This window comes from Meles meles, chromosome 19 (genome assembly GCF_922984935.1).
Source record: "Meles meles chromosome 19, mMelMel3.1 paternal haplotype, whole genome shotgun sequence".
NCBI lineage: Eukaryota > Metazoa > Chordata > Mammalia > Carnivora > Mustelidae > Meles > Meles meles.
Window position 1 is genome coordinate 50149870 of NC_060084.1, and position 23833 is coordinate 50173702.

General features: G+C 46.0%; 1 protein-coding gene across 2 annotated transcripts in view; it reads left to right on the plus strand.

The window, feature by feature from the left end:
• SAE1 (SUMO1 activating enzyme subunit 1) overlaps nt 1-23833 on the plus strand; it is an 81710-nt gene that overhangs the window by 34437 nt on the left and 23440 nt on the right. Inside the window, exons 6-7 of one of the 2 annotated variants that reach the window (XM_045989232.1) lie at nt 2292-2381; nt 3415-3520. In XM_045989232.1, the coding sequence (XP_045845188.1) occupies nt 2292-2381; nt 3415-3520 (196 nt within the window). The remainder of the gene's footprint in view (nt 1-2291; nt 2382-3414; nt 3521-23833) is intronic. The other variant, XM_045989233.1, reaches the window with a different exon arrangement.

The following is a 23833-nucleotide window of genomic DNA, read 5'->3' on the forward strand; positions in this document are numbered from 1 at the left end:
CAGGTAAACTACAAAAATTCTGAATTAAAATCTTGGTAGTTTATGAAACCTCATGAGAGTTTGTTTTGTTATTGTGATGGCATTCCCAGACCATACTGCTGATGGCTTGAATCTGTGTTGTGAGACTTCTTAAGAAGGGTCAAGCAGTCTGTATCAGGCAGTAAATGTCACTCAGGGGCTGTTTGACTTGACTTTTGAGGTCAGACAGACACATTGACCAAAAAGTTTGAGGATAGTACAAACATTTCATATACCAATTCTTACAGTGGATTTAAATCCCAAAGGAGTCATTATGGGGACGTAGAAAACCACCTTAAAAACCATATGACTGTTTCATCTTCACTAGTTATTTGAGCTTTCATCTGTCAGTTCCATTTTGGTCGTTAGCAAGCAGCGTCAACTGCCTGGGAGCTGATAGGTCTTGGTTCACTTAGCATTCTAAATTATACTGTCGTCTCTTTCCTTTCTTAAATATCGGGCGTTTGTTGGGGGAGTGGGGTGGGTGTGTGGTATGTATATGTGGTGAAAGAAGGAGGGAGAAAAAGAGACCCATACCTCAGGAAGTTTGAAATTATTTATACATACTCACATACCATCTTTTTTTTTTTTTTTTTAAAGATTTTATTTTTTTCAGAGAGAGACAGTACAAGCATGAGTGGAGGGAGGAGCAGAGAGGGAGGGAGGAGCAGGGAGCCTGATCATGACCTGAGCTAAAGGCAGACACTTAACTGAGCCACCCAGGTGCCCCAATCTTTTTTGTTTGTTTATTTAAGATTTTATTTATTTATTAGAGAGTGTGAGGAGTGCACATGTGGAAGGGGCAGAGGGAAAAGGAGAGAGAGAATCCCAAGCAGATTCCCTGCTGAACAGGGAGCCCGACTGGGAAGGGGCAGAGGGAAAAGGAGAGAGAGAATCCCAAGCAGATTCCCTGCTGAACAGGGAGCCCGACTGGGCTCGAACCCAAGACACTGGGATTGTCATGACTTGAGCCGAAGGCAGACGCTTAACCAACTGAGCCACCCAGGTGCCCCACACGTAACCATCTTAAACTTCGTTAAAGTAGCTAGTTCTGAGAACCTTTTTTTTTTCCTGAATCATCTGAGAATAAAGTGTCAAAGCAGTCCTCCTTTCATCACTCCCAAATATTTCAGTCTGTATTTTCTCAAACAAGGCGTATTCTGTAGTCACAAACCAAACTTCAAAATCAAAATTCAAATAGCTACATCACTACCATCTAACCCTGAGACCCCATTCAGATTTTACCGGTTGTCCAATCATGTCCTTAATGGCAGAAGGATTCAGTTCAGGATCATGCGTGCATCTAGATTTTCATGATGCTTTTGAAGATTACAAGCCACTTATTTTGTAAATTGTTCCTTAATCTGGGTTCGTCTCATGTTCCCTCATGATTAGATTCCAGCTTCACACCTTTGGCAAAAATACCAGAGCAGGGTTGCTCCTCATCCCATCCTGTGGTCTGGTTCTGGTTTCCATATGCTGCTTTATTGGCATTGTTAATTTTGGTCATTTGAGTAGAATTATGCCTGCCAGATTTCTCCTTTGAAAACAGTTCCTCTTTTCCCGTAATTTCCCCTCCAATAATTTTTGGAGAGGTATTTTGAAAATATGTAAATGACCTCATTATTCATCACACTTTATCAATTAGTCGATTTTAGATCAATGACTAGAGGATTCTAGTTCATTTGAAGTGTTATAATCTCTTACTGTTTATTTTTTTCCATAAAGTGTTTCAGTTTGACCAGTGGGGGCTCTTTTACGTTGGTTGGCTCCTGTTTACTCGGGACACACCCCCATCATTCTGTGCACACTTTGTTTCAGGCGCAGTAAGATGTTTCGGGCTCCTGTCACACTCTTCCTGCCTTAGCCGTGAAATCAGCCATTTCTCCAAAGAGAAATGTTTCTCGGTGGGGGGTTAGAATCCAAGATCTGGGGGTTAGGTGTGCTGACAGTTCTCAGGGCGTCATTGCTTTGATGCTTTGTCCGTGGATGTGGCTCCTCAGTATTTGTGTGCACGTACACACAGGCTTGCGTCTGCATTTACTTCCGTGTCTGTATATATTGAAAGTGAGTTCACACTAATAACCCCACCACAGGCTTTATTCTGGTTTTTTCCCTTTCCGCAATTCTTCTCTGACAGTGAGAAACCTAGGTTCTCTCTATCTTCACTTGTTGCAGAAGTCCTTGGTGGGAGTGAGTCTCCTAGTCACCACTTAGCGCCCCCCCTCGCGGGATGCCACCCTTCCTACCCGGCTCTGCTCTGTCCCCCTCAGCAGGTCACCCAGCACCTCTACACACTCTTCCCTGCCCTTCCTGAGTGCCAGTGGATGGCTTCTGGACCGAACGAGTCAGGAAAGAAAAAGGAAAGTCACTTTCTTACTCATAGTTAATTATTTATATTTTATTTTATTTATTTATTTTTTTTAAAGATTTTTTTTTAATTTATTTATTTGACAGAGAGAGATCACAAGTGGACAGAGAGGCAGGCAGAGAGAGAGGGGAAAGCAGGCATCCTGCCGAGCAGAGAGCCCGATGCGGGACTCGATCCCAGGACCCTGAGATCATGACCTGAGCCGTAGGCAGCGGCTTAACCCACTGAGCCACCCAGGCGCCCAATTATTTATATTTTAAAATATAGATACAGGATGGCATTTTTTTTTGAGATAATTTCATTTAGCTTTAATAGGTTACGGCCATGCTTCTTTTCACTTTTACAAATGCCTTCTCCAGGCCCGCAGCCTGGAGCTTTTGTCTCATAACCCTTGCTTATGTTTCTTTCTGTTATTTATTGCTATTGTTATTCTCAAACCATTCTTCTTTTTTTTTTTTTTTAGATTTTTTTTATTTATTTATTTGACAGAGAGAGATCACAGGTAGATAGAGAGGCAGGCAGAGAGAGAGAGAGGGAAGCAGGCTCCCCGCCGAGCAGAGAGCCCGATGCGGGACTCGATCCCAGGACCTGAGATCATGACCTGAGCTGAAGGCAGCGGCTTAATCCACTGAGCCACCCAGGCACCCTCAAACCATTCTTCTGATGAGACACATTTAATGTTTTTGTTGGCTGTGACAAAGAATGTTTTATTGACTATCTGTAGACACACAGTCTTGTTCACTTGTGCAAAAATTTCTGCGGTGTGAGCACAGCCAGAGTTAAAGCCAGAGTGGAATTTGGTCTTTAGCTTTGCTCTGACTCCTTCTGGGGCAAGGAGTATATGTTGCTCGTCGCTGTGTCCCCAGTGCTCAGTTACCATTTATTGGATTTGCGTGGTCCTCAGCTGCTATTAATGAACAGTAAGCCTTAAATAATGACATTTCTCCTAGATGGTGAGGAGCTACTGCCTTGCGATTTAAAGCCAATATTTTTCTCCCTAAGCAATTTTGCCTTTTTCTCAACAGAAGGTGGTCTTTTGCTCCGTTAAGGACGCGCTGGAAGTGGACTGGAGCAGTGATAAGGCGAAGACAACTCTGAAGCGCACAACTTCGGATTACTTTCTCCTTCAAGGTGAGGAGCCAGAACAGAGCGTCCCAGTGGGCACTTTGTGCTTTGCTTTCCGGACCTGTGGCTGCAGAGTCCAGGGCTCTCTTGATGTTTGCCCCTAGTCTAGTTCTTCACGAGCCGGCTCTCCGTGACCACTCGAGAACATCCTGATGGCTGGGCTGGAGACGTGGCCCCTCGTTGAGCTCTGCGTAAGCCTCACCCATTCTCAGGAGACTGGGTAGAGATGTCGCTTTTATTTGTCAAATTTACAAAGCACCTTTGGTTACATTTGGATAGTCTTCAGCCTTACTTTCTCCAGGGCTGGCTCTCTGCGGACTCCAGGAACACACCCTGCCCCGGGTCAGGACAGATGGTGGCTGTGTGTGATAGCGAACACAGTTCCTCCCTCCGCAGGTACCATGTATATTGGTTCAGAGGGAAATATGTAAAACTACACAGAACTTCCTTAATAAACTGAAAAATTGGATGAGGCTAATTAGCTAGGAATGAAGCCTTCCTCCTGTAATTAGTGGTGTTAGCCAGGTCGGGTTGGGGAGAGTTGGGAGAAACTAGAGCACTTACTATCCATTTGTCGAGAAATCATCCAGTGTGGGGAGTTAGGGAGGGCATCCAGTGCGTTAGGTAGGAATGAGTCTTAGGAATGAGTGTGCTAGGACTCAGAAAATACTCCTTTGGATGAGGACGGGGCGGCAAGGCAGTGCTGTCTCTAGTCCAGCCTGAGCATGGGGCATGGGCCTTTGGGAGAAGCTGATCACTCTGCCTGACACATGGAGAGCCCTCAGTAAACAGTAGCTGTTAATTTGCAGCTTTGGGACTTAACAACCCAAGTTGTTCTTATTGCTGCTTGTACTGGTATTTGGATTTACCAAAATCTGGTGATTCTCAAACGAAGGTCGTTTTGCTTGCTGGGGGCATGAGCAGTGTTAAGGCATTTTTGGTTGTTCAGACTGTGGGCAGGTAGGGTGGGGAGAGGTCAGGCATGTTGCTAAATATCCATGGCACAGGACAGCCCCTGTGGCAAAGAGTTATCTGGCCCACAATGTCGCAGTGGCAGTAGTGCCAAGGGCAAGACATCTGTTCTAACCCTCTGCAGTTCCTAGAGTATTTTCTCCTCTGAGCTCATCAACACAGCGCCATTATGAGGTAGACAGGGTGGGTGGGAATTCTCCCCAGTTTAGTTCCTTGAGGTGAGGAAACAGAGACCAGGACAGGCTCTGTGTTTTACCAGAGAGAACACAGATTGGCCACGGCAAAGGAGCTGGGGCCCTGAACTGCTCAGGTCTTTGAAGCCTAAGGCGGTATAAGACACCTGGACACAGCAGCCTACCTCCATCGTAAGTGCTCTCTAGGTGTTGGCTTATGGAATCCTCACTACAGCCATGTGGAGTAGCTGCTGTTCCCCCACTTATAGGTGTTTTAAAAAACACAGATGAGGGTGCCTGGGTGGTTCAGTTGGTTGAGCATCTGCCTTCGGCTCAGTTTCATGATCTCAGGATCCTGGGATAGAGTCCCATATTGGGATCCCTACTTGGCGGCGAGTCTGCTTCTCCCTCTCCCTCTGCCACTCCCCCTGCTTGTTCTCTCTCTCTTTCTTCCCCTCTGTCAAATAAGTAAATAAAATCTTAATAAAGAGAGAAAAAAAAAAAAAAGACAGTGAAACCTGGGTGGCTCAGTCGATTAAGCATCTGCCTTCAGCTCAGGTCATGATCCCAGGGTCCTGGGATGGAGTCCCACAATTGAGTCCTGCTCAGCAGGAAGTCTGGTTCTTCCTCTGCCTGGTCTTCCTCTTGCTTGTGCTCACTCACTCTTTCTCTCTTAATCTGATAAATAAATAAAATCTTAAAAAAAAGAAAAAGTAAGGGGCACCTGGGTGGCTCATTGAGTTAAAGCCTCTGCCTTCGGCTCAGGTCATGATCTCAGGGTCCTGGAATCGAGCCCCCCATCGGGCTCTCTGCTCTGCAGGGAGCCCACTTCCCTTCCTCTCTCTCTATCTGCCTCTCTGCCTACTTGTGATCTCTGTCAAATAAATAAATAAAAAATATCTTTAAAAAAAAAAAAGGACTGATTAAGACACAGGCCTGTGGTCATCCCTGCCCTCAGGAGCCCAAGACTGAGGTGGGAGGCAGCAGGATGGGGGAAAGTGCAATTTACATCCGGCCACTGCTGGCCAGCACCGGCAGAAGTTACAGGGGCAGGGGATGTAGACAGGTCCTGAGCAAGAAGCAGTAGCCTTGTTACTGACCCAAATGGCAGACTTGGTGCATGGTTGTTCGGAACAGGAGCTTTCGAATCAAAGCATCTGGTTTTTCAGTCTTGCTTCTTTTTTTTTTTTTTTTTTTTTAGGTGGGTGATAATGAGCCACAGAGAGTTAAATTCCCTGAAGCTCATTCAAATTCCCCTCTGTCACAGTGTTAATAGCACTTGCCTGAAGGGGGTTTTTGTAAGACTTGAATAGTATGCCTACACTCTCAGCACAGAGCAGGAAAGTCCTAGAGACCTGTGTTATCTGTAAAGTTGTGGGGTTTTGTTTTGTTTTGTTTGGGGTTTTGTGTTTTGACACAAGTACTTTGCAACTGTGTAGAAATTTTGGGATTGACTCAGTTTCCTTTAATTTCATATTTGAGTAGGTACTATCATGGCAGCAATCCTACTAGATTTTAATTTTCTGCCTGTGACATTTCGTTGGATAATACATCCCATATGTTTACTTTTCTAAACGGTACTCACTACCTTTTCAGTTTCAGTTTCAGGGCTTCAGGTTTGGTGATTAAAATGATGTTCGTTAGTCAATAGACATATAAATTTTTTTTTTAAGATTTTATTTATTTGACAGAGACCACAAGGAGGCAGAGAAGCAGGCGGGCAGGGGTGTGGGGGGGGGGGAAGCAGGCTCCCTGCTGAGCAGAGAACCTGATGCGGGGCTCGATCCCAGGACCCTGGGATCATGACCTGAGCTGAAGGCAGAGGCTTTAACCCACTGAGCCACCCAGGTGCCCCCCAATTTTTTTGTTACAGTAAGAAACACATACCATGAAATTTACTATCTTAAATGTTTTTACATGTATGGTTTTGTAGCAGTCATGGAATTATAAAAGGAGGCAGGCCCACATGCCCTCTAGGCCAGGAGTGGCAAGAAGGAGCTTTCTGCCCCTCCCTCCACCCCCCTTACCGGTGGCGTGGGTGCCTGAAGGACCCTCATCCCTGGCCGGCAAGTCCATATCATCACCAGCCACTTTCCCTAAGCCTCAGAACCCAGTGGCACAGGAGGGGAAGTGCCTTGCCATCATCATAAAACAAATTAGTGGTAGAGTCTACATCTCAACCAAGTGTCCCAACTCTTCCAGGGGCTAGTTCCTTCACACCACTCCAGTGCTTTTCCTGGCTGTTTCTGGATGTCCAACACAGCCTCTCCTGAGCCTCTCTCTCTGCAGCAGGTGACAGGTTCTAACCTTTCCTGTGTGATGTAGTGATTTTTTTTTTTTTTTTTGTTCAGTTGGTCTCTCTAGGCTCTGATGTATCTTCCCAGAGGGGCTGGAGCTACTGGGAGTGCCCCAAATGCAGTGAGCAGGAGGGCCTGGTTTGGCTTCTGGGAGCTTCTTTATGAATGCATACTTAATTTTATTAATGCCCTCGACTGCCTGCTGGGCTGAAGTTCTGGAAGTAGAGGGAAATGGCTGTTGTGATCTCTCCCAGGTTATACCAGCAGCTCAGAATCCTCCGCTTATAGGTATGAAGCTGCTCCTCTGTGGTTGTGTCATCTTAATCTTATACCCAGGGTACCCAGGGAAATACTCCTTTTGACTTTCTGCTCAGCCATTCATGGAGCTATGGGATTCTCCTGTAATTTGACCTTATTGGATTTATGCAGCAAAGCATAGCAGCTTCCATATGTGAAGTTGCCTTCTGCAAATACACTGGCTGTTAACTGTCTTTGTGACTTGAGGCAGATAACTTGCTTTTCTAGGATTTTGTTTCTTGCTTATAAAATGGTAAGACTAAGTCAGCCAGCCTGTCTTGAAAAAAAAAGTTTTCTTTTAAGATTTTATTTATTTATTTGACACAGAGAGAGACGGCGAGAGAGGGAATACAAGCAGGGGGAGTGGGAGAGGGAGAAGCAGGCTTCCTGCTGAGCAGGACCCTGGGATCATGACCTGAGCTGAAGGTAGACACTTAATGACTGATCCACTCAGGCGTGCCCCTCTGAGTCCAAATAATCAGTGAATCTAATAAAATACCCTTCTTGTGGCTTGTATTTCTCTTTTATATTTGTATCTTTTTTTCTTTTTTAGGATTTTATTCATTTATTTATTTGAGCGAGTGAGTGCATAAGTAAGGGGAGGGGCAGAGGGAGAGAGAGAAGCAAACTCCCTGCTGAGCAGGGAGCCCCATGTCAGGCTCAATCCCAGGACCCTGGGGTCATGACCCGAGCCGAAGGCAGATGCTTAATGGACTGAGCCACCCAGGCGTCCCTCTACTTTTAGATTTATATAACTTTATTGATTTATGACTTATACCAGAAAACTTAGTTTAGGGGCGCCTGGGTGGCTCAGTCCTTAAGCGTCTGCCTTTGGCTTGGGTCATGATCCCAGGGCCCCCCTCATCAGGCTTCTTGCTCAGCAGGAAGCCTGGTTCTTCCTCTCCCACTTCCCCTGCTTCTGTTCGATCTCTTGATGTGTCTTGCTCTGTCAAATACATTTAAAGAAGAAAGAAAAAAAAACTTAAAGTGTATTTCTTTTAATAAATTCTAGAAATTTTTTTTTGGGGAAGGGCTATTTTTTAATTTTTTAAAATTAATCCATTAATTTAAACAATATCCTCCACATAGTCCTAAAGTTTGATTTTAATTAGAACCATGCTTTTTGCCTAGCCTGTTCTGATTGCGAACCATGGCAGTAAAAGTAGAGTCCGAGTAGAGACTGATGCAGTCTCATATCCTGGAAAAACCACGGTCTTTGGAGACTGACAGAGCTGAGCTCAGATCACAGCTCCTCCCCCTTATCAGCAGGTCTAACCTTTGGTGTAGGAGCTTCATTCAGATCTGGGTTCCTGACTCAGGGCTGAGGGGCTAGCAGACAACTCAGCCTTCCCTTGGCTCTAAGAGAGGTACTGAGATGGTGAATGTGAAAGATGAGTGCCGGGGCACAGCTTCTAGACTGTTTAGTATTTTCCTTTGACTCTTCCGAACATTTTCCAGTCACATGTTGAGGAGGAGGATTGGTTGGTTTTTTTGTTTGTTTGTTTTTTTAAGATTTTATTTATTTATTCGACAGACAGAGATCACAAGTAGGCAGAGAGGCAGGCAGAGAGAGAGGGGGAAACAGGCTCCCTGCTGAGCAGAGAGCCAGATGCGGGGCTCCATCCTAGGACCCTAAGATCATGACCTGAACCGAAGGCAGAGGCTTTAACCCACTGAGCCACCCAGGCGCCCCGATTGGTTGGTTTTTTTAAGTCAAGGTTTGCACACCTGAAATCGATACAATTCTAAAATGGCCTTACTTTTGTTATTATAAAATTAAACACTGCTAACGTCTGACTTCCGGAAGTGGGATGGCCTTGGGGAGTATCCAGGTTGAGTGGTTGACTTTTCAGGCATTACTGTGGTTTTCCTGTGGCATGTAAGAATGGTTATTGGGTACTGGACACCGCTTGCTGCTTTACCTGGCAATGTGCTAAGCATCTGACATATTCTCGTGTTATCGTGACAGCCTTCAAAATATAGTTGCTGTCCCATTTTCTTTAAAGAGACCAAGGTTGAGCATGGCTGTGGCTTGCTTGGGCATATGCTTGGTTTTATAGACAGAACCAGGATTTAGACCTTGAGGTCTCTTTGATCCCTGGACTGTGTCCCTCGCATCTCTAAATGCACCTCCGAGCTAAGTGATTTTTGTTAAATTTCAAATCAGGAGTCCTGCATGTTAGAGAAATAGAATTACCACCACAATACAGAAAACCCTGGTTCAAATATGTATTAGACACAGAGATTATCTGAATTCTTTCTTTCTTTCTTTCTTTTTTTTTTAAAGATTATCTGAATTCTGGGGCGCCTGGGTGGCTCAGTGGGTTAAGCCGCTGCCTTCGGCTCAGGTCATGATCTCGGGGTCCTGGGATCGAGCCCTGCATCAGGCTCTCTGCTCAGCGGGGAGCCTGCTTCCCTCTCTCTCTGTCTGCCTCTCTATCTACTTATGATCTCTCTCTGTCAAATAAATAAATAAAATCTTTAAAAACAACAACAAAAAGATTATCTGAATTCTGACCCAGATAGTCTTTCTTCTCCCCCAAGAGACATTTGAGTTTTATGTTTTTGAAAAAAAAAGGGGGGGTTGTCTTGAAAGGGCCTGTCTTGGAAGATGACTTAACACTTATAACCACACGTGTGTGTGTGTAAACCAGACTATTAAACCAGTTTGGCTCTTTTCACTGGATGGCCTTCAGTGGTACGGAAAGATCATGGAGCATGTATAGAGTGACCTCATATGTCTTATTGGCTGTGTGATGTATTCCTTCGGGTGTAGCATTGTTTGTGACCAGTTTCATCTTGAAAGGTATGGAAGTTGTTTTCAGTTTTTCCTGGTCCTTGGAATCTGTTCCCAAGAGCCTTTCTAGGAAGGTGACCTCTACACCTAATGATGCCTTGGGAGTTCCTAGTAAGGACACAGTGCTTGCTTGGCTGTGATGCACACCGGAGAGACTTCCTAGGGACCCCGAGTTTGTTTCACTATCGCCCAGCAGAGCACACAGCACGTACTCCGTAAGAAAGTGTTTTTTGCCCGAGTGACTGGTTGTTGCTTGTCCGGACATTTGGCCCACTCTAGAGGGAGAGCAGCCTGCCCTGCGGTGTCCCTTCAGGATCTTCTTGCCTGCCCAGTTCTCTCGGCACCCGTCAGACTCGATTCCAACATCGTACTGGCCTGGCCCTCACACGTAGGTGTTTTATTGCCCCATTCACAATTCAGCCCCTGGGGAAGCAGCTGCTCTGTGGTGTGTGCATGTGCGTTTGCCTTGTTTGGGTGTCGAGTGTTTTTCCAGTTTACCTAATAAGATAGCGGCCAGACTGCATGCTTCCTGCTGCATTTTTCCACTATCTTGAGAGTTGCCTCACCATCTGTGAGCAAAAGGTCTCATCTTTTTATTATTCTCCCATGGCATGTTGCACAACATTAAGCATGAGCTGGTTTCCTGTGACAAAAAATTGACTTTGATTTGTTCTTTTTGAGGTTACTGTGAGTTTATCATAACAGGAGTGCTAAAAATACCAGGTCTAGTATGGAAACAGCATTCACTTACCAGCATGAACAATAACACTCAGGTTTAGCCCAGAGCAGGAAGAAACAGGCTTTATCGCAAGATGAGAATTACTTAGCAGAGAATCCTTGGCAACGTGAACTTTCTTGAAAGTTCTCGGTCTCTGTTCTGATGAGTCGTGGAAAAGTACTTAGGCCATTTTTGAGCCACAAAGTTAAAGTTGAAAATAATTTAACCAAACATTATTTGAGTACCTGCTATATGCCAGGTCCCATGCCTGGGAATCCTCATTAGATCCTTGCCAGTGAAAGAGAGAAACACAGACCATTCTCCCTGTGAGGAGTAACAGGGCTCTGGAGAAGGCTGTTGTGTTGTCCTGTTCTGTTTCTCAGCTTCTGTGAACTGCTTCATAATAAAACTACCGCGGAGCTCAGGGAACCAGGGGCCTGGGTGTAATTGGGAAGCCGAGGAGTCTTCACAGAGGACAATACATCTGAGCTCACTTGTAAAGAAGAGGGGTTTGCTAGGGACTGGAGAGAGGCAAGATGATTGCAGGCAGAGGCGCAGACCCTGCACGGGACAAGTGGTGCCAGGACCATGGCACAGTGAGGCTGGAGCTCTCTTGGAGTTGGCTGGAGAGATCATTGGGGCCCTGTTTTTTTTTTTTTTTTTTTTTTCTTTAAGATTTTATTTTTAAGAGGTGCCTGGGTGGCTCAGTTGTTAAGCGTCTGCCTTCTGCTCAGGTCATGATCCCGGGATCCTGGGATCGAGCCCCGCATTGGGCTCCCTGCTTGGTGGGACGCCTGCTTCTCCCTCTCCTGCTCCCTCAGCTTATATTCCCTCTCTCTGTGTGTCTTTCTCTCTCAAATAAATAAAATCTTTTAAGAAAATTTTTATTTTTAAGTGCTCTCTACACCCAGTATGGGACTCAAACTCACAGCACTGAGATCAAGAGTCACGTGGTCTTCCGACTGAGCCAGCCAGACTCCTCTAGCTTTATTTCTTATAGCCCATCTTTCTCCAACTGATAGGATACCAGAATTTACTCAGGGAACGTTTGAAAAATACAGATTCCCTGGTTCTAGCCCAGATTTATTGGATCAAAATAACTAGCAGAGCCTGGCATCTCTGTATTTGTAAAGCTCCCCATCTTCTGAGTGCCCAGCCAGTTAGAGGGCAACTGCCACAGGGTGGGGGTACCCACATGCTTTGTCACAGCTTTGAGCTCCTTTGTGTTTTTACTTTACAGCATATTAAGTATTTATTTCAGATGAGGCCATTACTACAGAGGCAGGAAAAAGGAACTGACCCATGTAGCTTTTGAATATATACCCTCAGACTAAAGAAAAAAGAACTATAAACAAATACTGAACTCTAATTTAGTAGGTTTGTTTTTCACAGTGGTATATGGGTTAGCAATTCTGAAACTAGTTACTGTTCTAGAGTGGAGCAGATAGGTAAATAAATATATTGTGGATAATGAGAGTCAGATTTTTTTTTTTTTTTTTTTTTTTTTTTCCCAGAAAAGGGAGTTCCTGTAAGTATGGAAGGTGGGAAAGGCTAGAAGGAACCCTGTGAGGTCAGATGGGCATTGGAGTCACCAGATGAACTCATGGTTTTTCTGTGCAGATACAGACACAGATGTATAGATGCGTGTGTCTTCACATTTATGCATGTGTATTTCCTAGTTCTGTTTGTTGAGAGGGCTTAGAAGCAAAGGTACTCTGGTAGCAAGCCATGAGTACACCTCATGCCCAGATCCTGCCTATTAGTAATCTCGTAAGAACCATGTTGTCTTGGAGAAATGGCTGACGCTGGGGCTTGCGTGGGAACATCACGGGTGAGCTTGGAACATCCTGCTCTGCCAGAAAGTAAGGATGTGCTTGAAGAATGATGGGTCATGTCAGAGGAACACAGGAGCCAACTTGAAGGGGCTCCTTCTGGAGAGGTCTGGGACAATGGAAGATCAAGTAAATAATAGATTATAACCCATTGAATAAAAAAAGAGCCCATGACTATACTGATAGATAAACGAGTACGTAAATAAATGTGGGCAAGAGGTATGGTGTGTTTTTTTGTTTTAAAATTTTTTTTCTAAGATTTTATTTATTTATTTGACAGAGAGAGACAGAAGGAGAGAGGGAACACAAGCAGGGGGCGTGGGAGAGGGAGAAGCAGACTTCCCGCTGAGCAGGGAGCCCAATACAGGGCTTGATCCCAGGACCCCAGGATCGTGACCTGAGCCAAAGGCAGATGCTTAACTGACTGAGCCATGCAGGCATGCCCTGTTTTTGTTTTTTCAGTAGAAGAATAGAGCAGGAGCGGTGCAGATTAAAAAATCTGTATATGACCATCACCATGGCAGTAAAAATTGTTCGTCAAGAATCCTTGATGGATGCTAAAACGAACAGGAAGGTTTGTTGTGAAATAGAAGAGATGATCTCTTCCCGAGCTACTTTTTAACTAATTACAGAGAGACTTTAGAGAACCCTGATGGATTGTCCCTCAACCGAGAGATCAAAGTTGATATTCCAGGAATGGGAGAGAAAGAGCTTATGCATCCCGAGAGGGCGCACTGGGGAGGACACGCCACCACGCCGGATTCCCTGTCCAGAATGCGTAGTGTGAGTCTGGTTACGAGGAAGCATCAGACTAGCTCGAATAGAAGAATATTCTGTGAAGTAAATGGTTTGTACTCTTCAAAGTATCACAAAGAACTGAGGAACTCTTGTTCCAAATTAAAGGAGAATAAAGAGATGCGAAAACTAAGTGGAATGGAGAATTCTGGATCGAACCCAAGAGTAGGGGAAGGTTTTTCTTTCTTTGGCTCTCAAGGACATTAGTGGGACAGTTGATGAAATTTGAAAAAGGTCTGTGAATTAGATATACTCTATCAATGTTAATTTCATGGTTTGTGTAATTGTTTCATGGTTACATAAGAGAATGTTCTTGTTTTTAGGAAATGCTGGATCGTTCAGGAAGAAATGCGTATGTACAGATACAGAGAAATAATGATAAATGTGGTGGAATGTTAACTTTTGGGAAATCTAGATGAAGTTATACAGGAATTCTATGTACAGATTTTCTGTATGTCTAAAATTATTTCAGAACTTAAAAATAAGGGTGCCCGGGTGGCTTAGTCAGTTGGTTGAGCGTCTGACTTTGGCTCAAGTCATCTCCAGGTCCTGTTAGCCAGCCCTGTGTCGGGCTCCCTGCTTGGCAGGGTGTCTGCTTCTCTCTCTCTCCCTTTCTCCCTTTGCCGCTACCTCCACTTGTGCTGGCTCGCTCTCTCAGATAAATAAATGAAGTCTTTTTTAAAAAGTTAGAAACGAGGTGCACGGGGCACCTGGGTGGCTCAGTGGGTTAAAGCCTCTGCCTTCGGCTCAGGTCATGATCTCAGGGTCCTGGGATCCAGCCCCGCATCGGGCTCTCTGCTCGGTGGGGAGCCTGCTTCCTCCTCTCTCTCTGCCTGCCTCTCTGACTACTTGTGATCTCTCTCTCTGTGTCAAATAAATAAATAAAATATTAAAAAAAAAAAAAGAGGGGCCTGGGTGGCTCAGTGGGTTAAAGCCTCTGCCTTCAGCTCAGGTCATGGTCCCAGGGTCCTGGGATCAAGCCCCGCATCGGGCTTTCTGCTCAGCAGGGAACCTGCTTCTCTCTCTCTCTCTCTCTCTCTCTCTCTCTCTCTCTCTGCCTGCCTCTCTGCCTACTTGTGATCTCTGTCAAATAAATGAATAAAATTTAAAAAAAAAGTTAAAAACGAGCAAAAACAATCTCCAAACACACCGTTTCTCAACTTTTTCCAACTTTTTTTTTTTTTCCTCAAATCAGAAAAATGCTGATTTGGTAGCTGGTAAGTAATACTTGCAAAGGGCTTACTGATGACCTCTGCAGGTCCATAGAAGGGCGTATTTTACATCACATCCTTATCATCTCTTCAGATGGTGGGGGGGTAGGTACAGTTCCTCTGCAAAAGAGCCATAGAGGTTCTCTAGATTTTCAAGGTTGCCTGGGTACCCTTGCTGTGGGAGATACACCGCACATCACCAGAACAGCAAAGCCTTGATGAATCGGGTAGGAGATGATGAACCAGTCTCCCTGGCCTCCACTATGGGGCTTTGCTCTGCAAAAAAGAATTTCCTCTGTTGAGCAGTAGTGGGAGGCAGACTGTAGGGGGTGTGTTTGCATGTAAACAAGTTCCACTCACCTTCTGTCTGGAGCTGGGCAGGAACTTAGTAAAAATACAAGTGGTGGCTTGGAGGCAGATACTGGGGCGGGGGGCATAGGGCATAGATGTAGTGGTGGCCTCTTGTAAGTCACTTCCCCCTGCTGAGCCTTATTTTATTGTAGGGTGGATTAAAGATGAGGTGCTCTAATGCGCTGTCTGTGTATTCCCAGAGCCAGAATGAATCTGTTCGAAGCCAGTGCTCCAAATTAAGCTGTTAGCTTTGTCCCAGCCTATTTGCCATTTTCTCTTCTGCGGAGCATTCCTGAAGTTCACATGGTTGATTGGCAGCTCCTTTCACCTAGAGTCCCAGCCTAGCCCTCTGCGTGGTGCTCTCTGGGACCCGAGTTCAGCTGGAGCCCCCCTGATCTCCCTCCCTCCCCTTCAGATGATCGCGAGTTCTCCCATAGGACTGCCTCTCTGGCAGCCTTCATCAGTGCCGTGGCCCCTTTACCAGCCTCTGCCTTCAGAGCTCCTTCTTCTAATTCGTTTTCAGTGACCAGACTAATCTGTCTAAAAACTGAAACCCTTCTGTGAATCTTTTTTGCCATCAAGATACAATTTAAACTTTGTGGCTTGGCATTCTAGACCTGCGACCTGCTGACCTCTTTTCTCCTTTCCATTCCTTCTGCTGTCCTTGAACCCTACACTTCTACTGAACTACTTGCCGTCACCCCATAGTGTCATCCTTCTTATTTCTTTCTTTCTTTTTTTTTTTAAAGATTTTTTTTATTTGACAGAGAGAGACATAGTGAGAAAAGGAACACAAGCAGGGGTAGTAGGAGAGGGAGAAGCAGGCCTCTCGCCGAGCAGGGAGCCTGATGCAGGGCTCGATCCCGGGACCCTGGCATCACGACCCGAAGCGGAAGGGGTCACCCAATGACTGAACCACCCAGGTGCCTTAACCTTAACCCTCCCCATTTCTATACACATTTCCATTTCTTCTACCTGGAATATCCTACTTCAGCCCTTCCCTGCTCAGCTCCAGTGCTATGTCCAGGAACCTAAGCCCCTTATCTGAGTTGGGTTTCCTTCCTTTGTAATCCCCATGCCACCGCCCAGACAACAAGAGCTGACTTGAGGACTGTCTTCTGGGCCCCCTCGTCTCTTGACTGTCCAACAGTGGCCTGATGCAGAACAGGGGCTTGGTCAGTGTGGGTCGATTGATTGCTGAGGCCACCTGTGCCACATTTGAGGAGTTTTGCTAATTCTTTCTTTCTTTCTTTCTTTCCTTCTTTCTCTTTCTTAGGATTTTATTTATTTAATTTGTCAGAGAGAGAGTGAGAACGCATAAGCAGGGTCAGTGGCAGGTAGAGGGAGAAGGAGAAGCAGGCTCCCTGCCGAGCAGAGAGGCTTATGCAGGACTTGATCCCAGACCCCTGGGATCACGACCTGAGTTGAAGGCAGACACTTAACGACTGAGCCACCCAGGCGTCCCTTTTAAAATTTTTTAAAAGATTTTATTTATTTAGGGGTGCCTGGGTGGCTCAGTGGGTTAAAGCCTCTGCCTTTGGCTCAGGTCATGATCCCAGGGTCCTGGGATCAAGCCTCGCATCGGGCTCTCTGCTTAGCGGGGAGCCTGCTTCCCCCTCTATCTCTGCCTGCTGCTCTGCCTACTTGTGATCTCTCTCTCTCTCTGTCAAATAAATAAAATCTTAAAAAAAAAAAAAAAGAAGAAGAAGAAAAGAAAAGAGCCTCATTCCCCAGTGAAGGGCCCTGGCCTCACCAGGTCCTAGGAGAGACAGGAGCTGCTGGTTGTTAACAAGCCCTTGCTCCCTGGACCCAGAGGGCTTAAAGGAGTGGAACTACTTCTCCATCCTCTACACGTTTACAGCACAGTCCTGCAGCCAAGTCTAGGACTTACAGGTACTGCCAGTCTTATGGCACAGTGGGGAAAAGAAATCAGGCAAATTAGCACCATCTAGCACCATTTACAGGAGCCTAAAATAAACTAATGAAGCCACAGGTTAAGAATTAGCAAAATTCTGGGGTGAGTGGGTGGCTCAGTTGGTTAAGCATCTGACCTCGGCTCAGGTCACAATCCCAGCATCCTGGGATGGAGCCCCACATCCACACTGAGCTCTGCTCAGTGGGGAGTCTGCTTCTCCCTCTGCTTGCCCCCCAACTCATGCTCTCTCTCTAATAAATTTTTTTTAAAAAGATTTTGTGGGGCGCTTGGGTGGCTCAGTGGGTTGGGCCTCTGCCTTCGGCTCGGGTCATGATCTTAGGGTCCTGGGATTGAGCCCCATTTTGGGCTCTCTGCTCTCTACTTCCCTTCCTTTGTCATTGCCTGCCTCTCTTCCTACTTGTGATCTCTGTCAAAGAAATAACATCTTTAAAAAAATGTTATTTATTTAGTGGCTCAGCCGTTAAGTGTCTGCTTTCAGCTCAGGTCATGATCTCCGTCCTGGGATCGGGTGAGCTCCCTGTTCAGTGGGAAGCCTGCTTCTCTGTCTCTCACTCCCCCTACTTCTGTTCCCTCTCTTGCTGTGTCTCTCTCTGTCAAATAAATAAAATCTTTTTTTTTTCTTTTAAGATTTTATTTATTTATTTGACAGAGATCACAAGCAGGCAGAGAGGCAGGCAGAGAAAGGGGGGAAGCAGGCTCCCCACCAAGCAGAGAGCCCAAAATGGGGCTCGATCCCAGAACCCTGAGATCACGACCTGAGCGGAAGGCAGAGGCCTAACCCACTGAGCCACCCAGGCGCCTCTAGGCTCTTTTCTAAGGTGATTAATTGTTCTTGGTTTGTAAATCTGGCCAGACAAGTTTGGGGTTCACGTCCTCTTTCTCCTGTCAGTAGAATCTTTTCAGTCAACCTATGCCTTGAAGTCTCTAGAGTTGGATCTGGAAAGAAGTTTAGGTCCCAGCTTTGCTATGTATTTCTTGACCGTAAGCAAATCCCTTTACTTCATGTCCTCTGTAGAGATGGAGAAGATTTTGAGAACTTTGTTCTTGCGATGATCATATATACAAGAGCCTTAAGTAGTTCTGTTTCTCCTTTTTTAAATTATAAAAGTGAGACAGATTAGTAAAATATACAGGTAACTTCAGAGGAAACTGACATTACTTGTGTATTCTTCCAGAACTTTCTCTTTTAAAGATTCAATTTTTTTAGTAACCTCTACACTCAGCCTAGGGCTCAAGTCTGCAATCCTGAGGTTGAAAGAGTCGTATGCTCTTAAATGAGCCAGCCAGGTGCCCTTAGAACTTTCTGGTATTTTATACCCCATTTTTCCTCCTTTCTGTGTGGAATCTTTTGCAAGGTGTCTTGGTGGATGCTTTGTAATAATTTTGTTCCTGTTGTAGACTAGAAAACTTACTTCATGCCTCCCACTTCAGTTCTCCCTGCCCTCACCACACTCCTTACTTACGTCCCTGCTGTGATGATTTGTAATTGTCTTTGTCTCCAGGCCTCAGCTTGATTTGGTGATCAGTTCTGTTCAGAAGGAACTTCTTATTTTAGAACTTGAGACCTTTGCACACCAGGTCAAGGGCAGCCGTTCCCGTTGGGGTCTGGCATTCCCCACCGGGTGTTTTGGTGTCCAGCAGTGACAAGGACCACTGGGGAGGAGACGGCCACAGGGAAGTGGGTTCTGATAAGGGGGTGGCAGTCGAGTACTTGTTGATTCGCTGCTGTCATGACCACAGATGTTTAAAAATAATTTGTAGGAAAGGCGAAAGAAAAAAAAAGCAGTGGTTTTTTGGGTGGTTGTTGTTCTGTTTGGGTTTTTTGGTGCCACTGCCTTATCAGTGGTAGAGAACACAGACCGCAGTCATTCAGAAAGGAAGACAGTGCCATGTGAGAGAAGAGAGGTGAGGGGAAGGGCAGAGGTGACCTGTAAGTGCGGTCTAGTGCTTCACGGCTGTCAGAGCATAGCCTGGTGAGAAAACCCGTCCTGGTGAGGCACCTGCTCCGCTCTTGAGTGTGGCAAGTGGGCCTAACCCTGAGTCCGCCTCATGGGCCACCGCGATCAAACGAAGGCCCAGCCCATGTTGTATGTTCATAATTGTCGATTAAGGGCTTTACATGTGTCACAATCCCATTTATCTTCATAACTCCCTCGGAGAGCAGATCTTACTATGATTGCCCGTTGTCCTGGGAGGATACTGACTGTTGGGCAGGCCAAGTCATTTGCCCAGGGTCACCAAACCTAGTAAGTGTCTAAATGTTGCCCAACGCAGTCAGGTTTTAATGACAGCTGAGCCTTGAACAACACAGATAGGAAATGTGCAGGTCCATGCACATGAATTTTTTATTTTTATAAATACAGTACAGTACTGTAAAGTGTATTTTCTCTTCCCTGTGATTTTCTTAATAATATTTCCTTTTCTCTAGTTTATTGTAGGAATACAGTATGTAACAGATATAACATGAATATTTGTTAATCAGCTGTTTCTCTTACTACTAAGGCTTCCGATCAGCAGTAGGCTCTTAGTAGTGACGTTTTTGGAGAACCAAAATTATATATGGATTTTCGAATTCACAGTTGGGGTGGGGGGTCAGTGCCCCTAAACTCCTGTGTCGTTCAAGGGTCAGCTATATTAGCATTACCAGTAACGGCATTATGTCCATTTTAACAATTCTGAACTTCACAAGAGCCCTGGGACATTTCCTTATTCCAGTCTGGCAGATGGGAACCTGACGCCCCCGAGAGCAGATTGTAATAATGGGCTGCATTGTCAGCGAGACCTGCCTGCTTGTTTGCTTTGCAGCCCTCTGTCTCCCCCACCCCCGGCATTAGCCTGTGTTGGAGCTGCTCTCAGGCCCCCAGCCCAGCTGCAGTCCTTGTTCAACGCCTCCCATCTTTTCTCTGACTGTCAGACAACAGTCACGGGAATGTCCTGTGCCATCTTCACTCGGTGAGAGCGGTTGGCAGAGAGCAGCAGATGCCCAGAGTCAAGGTCATGTGGCACTCAAGTGCTGGGCTAGAGAAAAGCCCCTGTCTCCCTGCTGCTTGTGACCAGGCAGGGTGAGTGTGAATGCAGAGGGCTCTGTCAGAACGGCTCTGTGAGTTGAGGGCGCGGTAGGCCGAGCTGGTAGAGAAGGGGCCCGGTGGCGGGGGGCTGCGGATCTCTTGCCCTCTGCGTGATTGTCTCTGCGTTTCACAATTGCTTTGTCCTTTTCTTTTTGCAAGTTACAGTCTTTGCATACTAGTCAAAATGTTCTACTTCAAAGGTGAGAGTCAAGCTCAGGGATCACTTCACATTTTCTAGAGGAGTATCGGTATTTGGCCAGACAAGAGTCTGACCGAATAGTGGGCGTTATTCTAAACTGATGCGCTCTGGGGTGGGAAGCCAAATCCATTTGAAGTGATTTTTATTTTGTGAACTAGGGTGTCTCCTATCTTGTCTCTACTGCTAGGGAGGCGGTATAGCATTGAGGTTATGAGTGTGGTAACCTTTGAGTGTCCTTTGTGACCCTGAACCTCTCTGTCCTCAGCCTCAGTTTCCCACCTCTAGAATGGGGTGGGAACAGTTGTACTGTATTACATCATTCTGCTTTATTTTTACATAGTGGAGTGCATTCCAAATATAGGATATTATGGGACTTCCTTTTTTAAGGTTTTATTTAAGTAAGCTCCACACCCAATGTGGGGCTTGAACTCACAACCCCGAGATCAAGAGTCACACACTTTACTGACTGAGCCAGCCAGGTGTTCTTGTAGGATTTTTTTTTTTTTTTTAAACATAAATGTTGCCAAAAACAGTACCAGAACATGCTTTTTAAAAAAAAAATTTTTTTTAAGGATTTTTTTTTAATTTATTTGACAGAGATCACAAGCAGGCAGAGAGGCAGGCAGAGAGAGGAAGGGAAGTAGGCTCCCCGCGGAGCAGAGAGCCTGATTTGGGGCTTGATCCCAGGACCCTGAGATCATGACCTGAGCCGAAGGCAGAGGCTTTAACCCACTGAGCCACCCATGCGCCCCTAAAAATTTTTTTTTAAGATTTCTTTATCTTTAGAGAGAGGGGGTGGAAGGGAGGGGCAGAGAGAAAGAATCTTTCAAGCAGACTCCCTGCCAAGTGAAGAGGCTGACACGAGGCTTGATCCCACAAATCAGGAGATGGTGGCCTGAGTCGAAACCAAGAGTCAGACGCCTAACCAGCTGAGCCACCCAGGTGCCCCTGACTAAAACCTGCTTAAATCTAATTTTAATAGACGAATAGTATTCCAACCTGTCAGTATGTTTTATGTAACCATCCTACTATCTGAAGTGAGATTATTCCCAGATTTTCTGTGGTATAAATAACACGGCAGGGACCATTTATATTTAATTCAATCACTGGCCAAGGGGCATGACCCTTTGTCAAGATCCTCTGTACCACATTTCCTTATGGTTTACTGAGCATTTACCCCCCACCAGAACTCTGTGACAGAGCAGTTCCCTCTGCCTTCTTGCTTAGGTGAGTAATCTTGGCCTTTAATTTGGTAGGCAAAAACCGGCATCTTGTTTTCAGGTCATTTCTGAGAAATAGCACTCCCTTCCCCCGCCCCGTCCGTAACTTCCATGCGGCTGCTTCAAATTCTTTTCAGAAGAGAGTGAGATGTAAATAACGTGAGACAGCTTTCTTTTTCTGTTTTGAGCTGTTTCGTGATGAGGTCCCACACCAGGTTTCACCAGAGAGGTGAAAGGGTGGCCAGGGCTTGGAGCTCAGAAGGGGCATTTCAGAGCGAGTCCTTGGGGAGGCCACTGCAGTGGTGAGGCTCTCTGGAGAGTGAGGTCAAGTAATGTGTGGCCATGGTGACAAGACTTACGAGTGTGCCCTCTGCGGATCCCCAGACCTGGGACTGTCTGGGTCACTTCTGGGTCCCCAGCACAACTCAGCACGGGGTGTGGGTGGAGTACGGGTGCTCAGGAAGTGTTTGTGGATGGAAAAATGAATGAATGAATGAATACGTGCACACACCTACTTGTAAGTGTCTGTGGTTAAAGAGTGAGGTAAAAGAAGGGGCAGGTAATGTGGAACTGAGCTGAGCAGATGACCAGGCACCTCAAAAGGCAGGAGGCTGTGAGAGTCTAACTCACAGTTACTTCCCTGAAACATCACTGGTTCCCCAGTCCAACTCTGTCCCTCTTTTGAGCTTCATGCCTGCGGGCTGGCTTTTCTGCACCTTTAGCCCTCAGATAGGCCTTGAAAGCCAGATTTCATCTCCTTCCCCTCGTGAGGACACGTGGTGCATTGTATATCGTTTTTTGTTTCTTGCTGGACTTTCAGATCTGCCCCGTTTGTAAGGAACAGATCCATCTTGGGTATGTTGAAAACTCGATTCGACTCTCTTAATAGAAGAGCAGGCCTGTTTAGGATGGGTGAGGGCCCTGTGTAGTTGTTGGGAGCCCTTCTCCCCACTCTTGTGTGACTGCTTCCCATCCTTTGCCAAACATTGAAGCTCCCCAGCGGAGTGGAGATTTTCTCAGTGCCCACTATAAGGCATACCCTGTGCTGGGCATTAAGTAGAGAATAATGAACAAAGAGGATACGGTTTGTGTCCCACGAGCACAAAAATCCAGCTGAGGAGACCAATTCGGTCCTTGTACAAGTGAATTTACACAAATGACTAAAATCACAACCTGAGATCTAGGCATTGGAGGAAAGCAGGCAGGGGATGTGCAGCGGACCAGGATTGCTCAGAGCTGAGTTCCTGTAGGCCTCAGAGCGCACAGCTGAGTTAGTGAGGGTAGCGGAGTCAAGTGGGGAATTTCGGCACGAAGTCTGTCCCATTTCTCTGAGGGCGTGCAAGCTGGGCTTACAGCGATTGCGGAAGAGCGGGGGTCCTGGAGCGCTGTCCTTTACGCCGTGCTCACGCTGCGCCCGGCACTGTCCCTGCCGCTTTACGGGGACTACTTCACTGAGTCCTTAAAACCTGTCAGGGAAGTGCTCTTATGATTCCCATTTTACAGAGGAGGCTCAAGGATGTTGTCACGTGCCCAAAGTCACAGTAAGTGGAAAAATTGGGATCCAGCCCAAGCAGTCTGGCTCCAGCGCTGTGGTCCCTACTGCTGCCGCCTGCCAATTTCCAAACCCCTTGGCTCTGAGGAGCAGAATGTGGATGTGCCGGGGGTGAGAGTGTGCCCAGGGTCAGTGTTCAGGCCTGGTGGCCGGTGGGGACGAGCTGGTTCCACCCGGTAAGACCACCCCGTTCCATCCAGGGATGCTCTCAGAGTGCCTTTGCTGCTTCCCAGCTTTCGTTACTCTGTATGTGGTTTTGTCACCTTCCCTGAATGCTCTGAGAGAGCAGAGTATGCGTTTTGCTTTCCCCTGTGCAGCTCAGGGCCTGGCACAATCGATGCTCATTATTTATTTATGTGTTTGTTTTTATCGAGATGTACTTGATCTATAACATTATATTTCAGGTTATAACATGATGATTTGATATTTGTATGCACTGTGAAATCATCACAATAATTGTAGTTATTACCATCCTTGGTATGTATTTATTGGGAAGAGCAGTTGATCAAACATGAGACCTCATGTTTTGGCTTAAAAGATAGGCCGTGGGGAGTGGGGGTGCCTGGGTGGCTTGGTTATGTTTAGGATCTGACTTAACTTTGGCTCAGGTCATGATCTCAGGGTTGTGAGATCGAGCCCTGCTCAGTGCGGATTCTCCCTCTGTCCCTCCATCTGCTCGAGCACTCGTGCTCTGTCTTTAAAAAAAAAAGGGAGGGGGCTGTAGGGTAGGAGGATAACTTTTTTTTTCTCTCTCTCTCCCTTTCCTTCCTTTCTTTCTCCATTTCTCCCTTTCTCTCTTCTTTCTCCTTACCTTTCCCTTCCTTTCTTCCTTTTTCTCTTCCTTTCCTTTCTTTTTTATATGTGAGCCAGGAGTCCAGCCGATTTTCAAGCCATTCTCAGA